The sequence below is a fragment of the Notolabrus celidotus genome, chromosome 20, assembly GCF_009762535.1.
Source record: "Notolabrus celidotus isolate fNotCel1 chromosome 20, fNotCel1.pri, whole genome shotgun sequence".
Taxonomy (NCBI): Eukaryota; Metazoa; Chordata; class Actinopteri; order Labriformes; family Labridae; genus Notolabrus; species Notolabrus celidotus.
Window position 1 is genome coordinate 2,689,259 of NC_048291.1, and position 8,545 is coordinate 2,697,803.

The window sequence follows — 8,545 nt, forward strand, 5'->3', positions numbered from 1 at the left end:
ATGGTCTGCGTAATAATGGTTATAGACTGTGTAATAAAGGTTATTATTATGGTCTGTGTATTAAGGTTATTATTATGGTCTGTAATAAAGGTTATTATTATGGTCTGTGTAATAAAGGTTATTATAGACTGTAATAAAGGTTATTATTATAGACTGTGTAATAAAGGATAATAATAAACTGTGTGATAAAGGTTATTATTATGGTCTCTGTAAAAAAGGTTATTATAGACTGTAATAAAGGTTGTTATTATTATAGACTGTGTAATAAAGGTTATTATTATGGTCTGTGTAATAAATATTATTATAGACTGTAATAAAGGTTATTATTATGGTCTGTATAATAAAAGTTATTATTATGGTCTGTATAATAAAGGTTATTATTATGGTCTGTATAATAAAATAGCATAAATCATGTAAATATAATTTATGTATTTATATAATTGGCTTCAGTCTTCGGGGTCTCTGAGCTCTTCCCTCCCTGAGATAATTCATGTCTGTTAAATATCACAGATCAGCCTCTGATCGAGGATTCTGTGTCTGTTGAGGATCCTTGATCCGGAGTTCACTCTGCGCTCGTTTGCTCCTGCCTTGTGACGTCGGGGTCAGAGGTTAGTCCCTCCGCGCGCCGTGTTCTCTGCAGGTGCCGTTGAGGATCAGACGGGTGTGCAGGAGAGATCCAGACCGACCCCCTTTAACAGTTCTCCCTCTAAACGGATCCGTCTCTCTGAGCAGAGCAGATCCTGAGTTTCTGTTTGTTGTTGTTTGTTGTTTGTTGTTGTTAGCTCACAGGTTAGCCTAGCTAGCCTCGTTAGCCCTTGTGGCTAACTCTCCGACACTGACTCTCACCTTTCCCTCACCTGAAGAGAGCAAACCCCAACAAACACCATCATGCAGGACTTACTGGCTAACGTGGACCACATCAAGTTCGACCTGGAGATCGCGGTGGAGCAGCAGCTCGGAGCTCAGCCTCTGCCTTTCCCCGGCATGGACAGTAAGTTATGATGCTAATGCTAGCTGCTAATGTTAGCTGCTGTTAGCCTCTGTTAGCTGTTTTTATTTTGTTGTATTAGTTTATATGACAGGGGCCATGCTAAACAAAAACTGTCAAGCCATAGTTAGCTATAAGCTAATGTCCATGTGTGGTCTCTGGGCAGGAAGATGTAAAAGAATGTACAATACAAATGATAAAAACATGCTAACATTTAAAACAATACATACTCAGCAACAGTCCATCACTGAAAACAACACATTTAAAATTACATTACATGTTAGCCTCTGTCTAATAATCTGTAACATGATGATCAGCTGGGATCTGATGTGTTGATCGTGTGTTGTGTCCTCAGAGTCCGGATCAGCTGTGTGTGAGTTCTTCATGAGAGCCGCCTGTATCAAAGGTAAACACGACCTCACCTGAGCAGCTCCAGAGACCAGGCTGCTGGTCTCTGCTGGTCTCTGATGTTTGTTTGTTTGTTGTTGTAGTTTGATAAACAGCTCATGTGGAAGTTCTTGTTTTTATGTGTGAATATAAAGAGGAGGCTCTGCTCTCCTGATCCTCATGATCCAGTCTAAACATGAGTCCTCCTCAGTGTGTCCTCCTCAGTGAGTCCTCCTCAGTGTGTCATCCTCAGTGAGTCCTCCTCAGTGTGTCCTCCTCAGTGAGTCCCTTCTCAGTGAGTCCCTTCTCAGTGAGTCCTCCTTAGTGTGTCCTCCTCAGTGAGTCCTCCTCAGTGAGTCCTCCTCAGTGAGTCCTCCTTAGTGTGTCCTCCTCAGTGAGTCCCTCCTCAGTGAGTCCCTCCTCAGTGAGTCCTCCTCAGTGAGTCCTCCTCAGTGTGTCCTCCTCAGTGAGTCCTCCTCAGTGTGTCCTCCTCAGTGAGTCCTCCTCAGTGTGTCCTCCTCAGTGCGTCCTCCTCAGTGAGTCCTCCTCAGTGAGTCCTCCTCAGTGAGTCCTCCTCAGTCTGTTCCCCAGTGACAGTAGACAGTAAGTGAAGATCTCAGGAGGAGCTGCAGGGGACAGAAACGTGACCTGTGAAGTTCTGTGTTCTTGTGATGAGGAGGTGTGTCAGGTGTTTTAAAGGTCTGCAGGATCAGAGCGGCTCACCTGAATCCTCACCTTTAGCTCAGATGAACACAGCACTCATCAGGACCTGGTCCTGTTTGGTTTTCAATGACTCCATTTAAGCCTCTGTAAAACTGTGAGATCAGAAGCATGGACCCGCTCTGTGTGAGCGTGACCAGTCTGCTGTGAACCTGCAGCGTCCTGCAGGATGAGGAACCATCTGATGGGTCAGGTTAGAGAGCTGAGTGTGAGTCTGTGGTTGTCTCTCTCTCTCTCTCTCAGGCGGCATGTGTCCTTTCCGTCACATCAGCGGGGAGAAGACGGTGGTGTGTAAGCACTGGCTCCGAGGACTGTGCAAGAAGGGGGACCAGTGCGAGTTCCTCCACGAGTACGACATGACCAAGATGCCCGAGTGCTACTTCTACTCCAAGTTCGGTTCGTTCACGCCACGTCTGAATGAGATGATCATCTCCATGAGTGTGTTCCTGTTGTAAAACGTGTGTGTGTGTGTGTGTGTGTGTGTGTGTGTGTGTGTGTGTGTGTGTGTGCGTGTGCGTGTGTGTGTGGACCCTCACAGGTGAGTGCAGTAACAAAGAGTGTCCGTTCCTGCACATCGATCCAGAGTCTAAGATCAAAGACTGCCCGTGGTACGACCGAGGTTTCTGTAAACACGGTGAGTGGTCTTTACGTTCACACACTCGGAGCAGAGACATGTCTTAAAGGTGCTGGTCTCAGCCCCTCGTCTCTCCCTGACTCCTCCTGTTTCTGTCCCAGGTCCGGACTGCAGACACAGACACACCAGGAGAGTGATCTGTGTCAACTACCTGGTGGGATTCTGTCCTGAGGGGAAGTCCTGTAAATTCATGCAGTAAGTTTATTTATCATCTCTCTGTGTCTGTGATGGAGGGAGCCGGACTCTCTGAGGGGTCGAGTTTCTGTCTCTGCAATAAAACCGTTAAGACCCTGGTCTAGATCCTGGTCCTCCCTGCAACACTCATGAAGCTGCAGACTGATCACTGACGTGTTCTTCCACAGCCCTCGCTTTGAGTTACCGATGGGAGCCTCTGAGCAACCTCCTCTGCCACAGCAGATCCAGAACCAGGGCAAGGTGAGAGACACACACACACCTACCTACCTACCTACCTGTGTGTATGAGCGATGTGTGTTCATGCCATCCCGTGCTCAGAGTCTGTAACACGTTGCTCTGCTGGTCTCCCTGCAGCCTGTTCCCACCATCGGCCGCTCCTCGCTCTCTCTAATCCAGCTCACCAACTCCAGTCCAGGCCAGCGGCCGATGCACTCCCATGGGAACCCCATGGGTCTTGGTCAGCAGAACAACATGATGGGAAACAGAGGGCCTCGGCCTCTGGACCAGGTCACCTGCTACAAGGTGAGCTCACTAGTCTGAGGATATGATGTGGATTCTGAGGGCTGCTCTCAAACCTGTGCCTGTTTTACCACAGTGTCAGCAGGCAGAGGGGGGTCAGACAGACTACTCTCTGTGGACTGATGGGATCAGGTTTATCTCTGTGTCGCTTCTGATACAGAGAATGAATCACTGAAGTTATGATGTTTAGACCAATCAGAGTCAAGTATTTCACACAGACGATGATGACCACGAATCATTGTATTATTATTGTTGTTGTTATTATTATCAGTGGTATTATATATTTAGATTTATAGTGATTGTGTTGATCAGGCAGCTTTAGGAGGGCTGCTGTTTGGGTGACGAGCAGTCTGAGTAAACTTTGATTTGTTTCTTTAGTTTGAACTCGTGTGTGAGGTTTCCTTCTTCTCCACGAGCGTCAGCATTCTAGTTATTTAATATTTATGTGCTCCGGCTCTCTCCCTGGCTCTGTCTCTAAATCCGTCCTTGTTTTCTGTCCCGTGTCTGCAGTGCGGGGAGAAAGGTCACTACGCCAACAAATGCACTAAAGGTCACCTGGCCTTCCTGAGCGGGCAGTAACCACCTTGAGGTTCGGAGGCCGTGAAGCAGCTCGTCCTCGCTGACGTGAGGAGACAAGACGAAGCTCCTTCAGGGGACAGAAAGACTTTTCATTTCAGCGTCTGAGCTCAGGGTGAAATTAAACACCTCACCGGAGGAGGAGTTCAGACCGAGCCGCAGCCCTCCACTCAGGACGCTCCTCTCTCCTCTGGTCATGTGACTCACCTGAGCAGCGTCCACCTGTCCCAGTGTACAGTTACAGAATGTGATTCATGCCAGTAGAATGTAAATAAATGGTGTTTGTACTCAGACTGAGGTTTTTAATCACAGCTGTGAACGCACCCTGAGGGGGTCCTACAGAGCTACAAGGTCCTGGTCTCAGAGGTAAGAGTCCTGATCACGGCCTGATACTGAAAGCAGGTTTATTATTGCATTAAACCAACCTAGGTCTATTACTTAAGTCTGAATGTGAGCAGGACTCAGTTTCAGTCTAAAACAGAGGGGCCGTCAGAGAGCTCGGGTCTGATCCATGAGGTCTCAGTCCCAGCAGAGTCTGAAGGAGAGAGATTAAACTTCTGCTGTCTCCTCCTTTATTTAATGAAGTGGTCAAACCAACACCTCAGTTATCACCTTTACCTTCAACGCCTCAGCCTGACGGAGACGAGTTCACTGAAGAGATGAACTTTAGAGTCTGATCCTGAACTCTGCAGAGATTAAAGTGTTTACAGTAAGTTTATATTTCATTCATTCAAACCTTTAAAACTGTTAAACATCCATCCATCCATTATCTTGACCACTTCTCCCGTTAGGGGTCACAGGGGGCTGGAGCCTATCCTAGCTGGCTTTGGGTGGAAGGCAGAGTACACCCTGGACAGGTCGCCAACCTATCACAGGGCACTATTTAAACATGTTCACTAAAATCTGAAGTCACTATGCAGAGGGAAAACTACAATCACAGCATCAGAAGTTATCAATGAACGTGTGTGATGTGATGAGTGTTTAAACTCCTGACTCGTCTGTGAGGTGTGTGAGGTGTGTGTGTATGGTAGTGATGGCGAGATGAAGCTTCTCAAAGCATTGAGGCTTTCCATCCAGTTGGTTCACTCATGGGCCGAAGCTTCATGGGGCTCAATTTGCTCTACTGCGCCATCAAGTGGACAATAAATGTAAAAAAAATAAGCACAGTGATTATAATGACACCATCCCTTTGGTGTGTGAAGCTTTGAATTGAATAAGTGAATGATGTTTGTGATGCTAACACATAAATAATGAACTTCTTAATATAGTGTCTGTCTTTATGATACAATGGCCGGGTCAAAAAGGAAAGTGGAAACAAATTGGGGATAAGGTTGTGACTGTGCGCTGCCCCTTATATTTCGAATTGCGCACCAAACCAGTGAACTGGTTCCTGAATCAGTCGCGTGGTACAGGCGGCTCGCGAGGCTTCGAACGTCACCACGTACGTCATCAACACAAGCCGCACTCGCTTCAAAGCCTCGACACGGGAGGACACATCACTAGTGTATGGTGTGTGAGGTCAGGGGTCAGAGTTCATTCAGACCGACGACTCAGTGGTTTCTTATATTTGTGAAATGTTCCTTTAAGAGCTGAAACAAACAGGACTCGGACACGTCGCTCATCAATAAATCTGGGTGTAGTTTATTGGTCACAGTCACATCTGAACACAAAGAGGGGCGCAGACAGACTCCGCCCCTGAAGGTCTGCTGAGGCTCAGTGGTACTTCCTCCAGCGGTCGTGTTCTGCAGAGAGAGACGGAACGCGTTAAAGACCGGATTCAGAGTTAGCATCTTTAAAGACAGGGAACAAGGAGAGTTAGCGTTCTTACTGATGTGGTCGTACTCCCACAGGTAGCTGATAGCCACGTAGCCGACCACGAGCATGGCCACGCCCCCGATGCCTCCCTTCTTCACGTTGATGTACTTGTTGTAGTATCTGTCGTGACCTGCAGGGAGTCAGAGAGGTCAGAGGTCAGCTGGAAACGAGCGTGAGTTACACACGACAGAGTCAGACCTATCACACTCAAAACCACCTGAGTCACTGCTCAGGTTTCTGTCCCTCCTGACTCAGGTGAGACCGACCTTTGACCTCAGGGCAGTCCTGAATAAGAATCACTGAGAGGTTTACAGAAGTACTCAAACACTGTTAGAAACTCTGAACCTCCTCACAGAGAGGAACTGAAGGTTCAGGTTCTTCAGACCGACAGGTGAGCTCACCTCTGCGGATGGAGGAGATGATGCCGTTAGGAGTGAAGTCTCGACCTCCGAGCCAGGATCCCAGCTCGCCCAGCTTCACGTCCATCAGACGCTTCTCAGCTACTGCAACTGGAGAGAGAGAGAGGGAGAGAGGTTGATCACACGTTACCAAAGAGAGAGAGAGGTCTACCTGAGGGCCAATCAGTCGGAGGTCAGAGGTCACAGGACACAAGACGGATCGGTCAAAGGACACAGGACGGATCGGTTAGAGGACACAGGACGGATCGGTCAGAGGTCACAGGATGGATCGGTCAGAGGGTCACAGGATGGATCGGTCAAAGGACACAGGACGGATCGGTCAGAGGTCACAGGATGGATCGGTCAGAGGTCACAGGATGGATCGGTCAAAGGACACAGGATGGATCGGTCAAAGGACACAGGACGGATCGGTTAGAGGACACAGGATGGATCGGTCAGAGGGTCACAGGATGGATCGGTCAAAGGGTCACAGGATGGATCGGTCAGAGGACACAGGACGGATCGGTCAAAGGGTCACAGGATGGATCGGTCAGAGGACACAGGACGGATCGGTCAAAGGGTCACAGGATGGATCGGTCAGAGGTCACAGGATGGATCGGTCAGAGGGTCACAGGATGGATCGGTCAAAGGGTCACAGGATGGATCGGTCAAAGGGTCACAGGATGGATCGGTCAAAGGGTCACAGGATGGATCGGTCAGAGGACACAGGACGGATCGGTCAAAGGGTCACAAGACGGATCAGACAGAGGTCAGATCAGACAGAGGTCACAGGACGGATCAGACAGAGGACACATGACGGATCGGTCAAAGGGTCACAAGACGGATCAGACAGAGGTCACAAGACGGATCAGACAGAGGTCAGATCAGACAGAGGTCAGATCAGACAGAGGTCACAGGACGGATCGGTCAGAGGACACAGGACGGATCAGACCGATTGATCCCTCTTTTATTCAGTGAAGTCATCTTTGATGGATCACTGAGAGAACATGTTTCAGTTAAACTCCTCCTCCTCCAGTGAAACATGTTTCATTGATCAGAGTATCTTTGTGTTTTAATCAGTGAAGACCTCAGGAGGTCAGCGTCTCTGTGAAACAGACTAACACTGAGAGCTAACACTAACACCTGATAAAGACTCAGGGAGCCACCTGTCTCTTAACTTTAACATGTCCTCTGAAGTCAGCCGTACGCTTCACATGAACCCCAGCAGCTGTGATCCTCTGACTTATGAATCCTCTAAAACTCCATCACTTTGGTCTGGTGTTGTTGAAACCCCTCAGAGGATCGGGGGCCTTAAAGCAGACGAGCCCATCCTGAAACACAGAGCTCTATAACTCTGTAGTTTCACCTTTATTCTGTGTCTGTCTGAATATGTGGCGTTAAAGTTTTAGTCTACATAAAGAGTCAAACGGGATTACCTCAGGGTTCAGGACAGACCGGGTTCAGGGACTCAGACATGCCTGAATGTTACAGCTCATGGTCTTACATGGGTCTGATACCAAACCTCAGAATAGCCTCTGAAGCTAACATGCTATCTTAAAGTCAGGTTATTATCGCGTATCGTTCTTCATATCGTATCGATATCGCGATATTTCACTCTGTAACTGCACATAGATCCGATATAAAGAAGTCCTCTAATGACTGAGAACAGGTCAGACTCTGCAGCAGATCCTCCTTCAGACTTTGAAGTTCTTTATTATTAAAGTAAAGACCATTAAGAGGTCTACTGAGAACACAGAGAACCCGGTCCCTCATGAATCACCTGTTTATCAGACCCTCTCTGTAGAGACGTTAACACACCTGTACAGATATTAATATGATGAACCCTGTGATGGAGTCTGGATTTAAAGAGTATTAATATCATAAAGTCCGAGTCTGGAGATCCACAATGACACTCAAAGTCCTTGACGGGACTCGGGTCCTTCACGGGGCCTCAGGTCCGAGTAAAACCTCCTGCTGAGTCCCTAACGGACCGACCGACCCGGAACAACACCCCGGGGACAAAGACACGAACACAAACCGACACACGGACCCACAAAAACCCACAAGATCAGGATTCTGAAGCAGAGGACACGATGTATTACCTGGTCTGTCCGCCATCTTGACTGGTGCAGAGAGCTTGCCGCGGGGGATTGTGGGTATATAGAGGGGAGGTGCATTATGGGAGGAGATGTAGTTTTTCATCTCCCCGCTAGAGAGCAGCAGAGGAAGTGAAACAGGAAGTTTAATAATTAAAGTGAGAGGTTTCACAGAGACAGCACATGAAGACAGAGAACAGCAATAATGTGTCATTTA

The 8,545-nt window shown here is 47.9% G+C and overlaps 2 protein-coding genes across 4 annotated transcripts; one reads left to right on the forward strand and one right to left on the reverse strand.

Moving 5' to 3' along the window:
- Positions 1–494: 494 nt before the first annotated feature.
- cpsf4 (cleavage and polyadenylation specific factor 4) lies at positions 495–4,312 on the forward strand. Of its 2 annotated transcripts, XM_034711150.1 has the most exons (9): positions 495–608; positions 864–991; positions 1,344–1,394; positions 2,339–2,491; positions 2,634–2,729; positions 2,831–2,924; positions 3,092–3,164; positions 3,279–3,446; positions 3,954–4,312. In XM_034711150.1, the coding sequence occupies exons 2-9, from the start codon at positions 889–891 to the stop codon at positions 4,020–4,022; spliced, it is 807 nt and encodes a 268-aa protein (XP_034567041.1). In that variant the 5' UTR covers positions 495–608; positions 864–888; the 3' UTR covers positions 4,023–4,312. The 2 variants fall into 2 exon arrangements, with proteins under 2 accessions (XP_034567041.1, XP_034567040.1); XM_034711149.1 differs by having other exon boundaries at positions 606–991.
- A 1,325-nt stretch (positions 4,313–5,637) lies between these two features.
- On the reverse strand, positions 5,638–8,458 carry atp5mf (ATP synthase membrane subunit f). Of its 2 annotated transcripts, none has more exons than XM_034711151.1 (4): positions 8,335–8,458; positions 6,236–6,343; positions 5,848–5,964; positions 5,638–5,761 (listed from the first exon to the last, which is right to left on the reverse strand). In XM_034711151.1, exons 1-4 carry the CDS (start codon positions 8,432–8,434, stop codon positions 5,733–5,735), a joined length of 354 nt encoding a protein of 117 aa, XP_034567042.1. In that variant the 5' UTR covers positions 8,435–8,458; the 3' UTR covers positions 5,638–5,732. The 2 variants fall into 2 exon arrangements, with proteins under 2 accessions (XP_034567042.1, XP_034567043.1); XM_034711152.1 differs by lacking the exon at positions 8,335–8,458 and adding an exon at positions 8,051–8,129.
- Between the last annotated feature and the right edge of the window lie 87 nt (positions 8,459–8,545).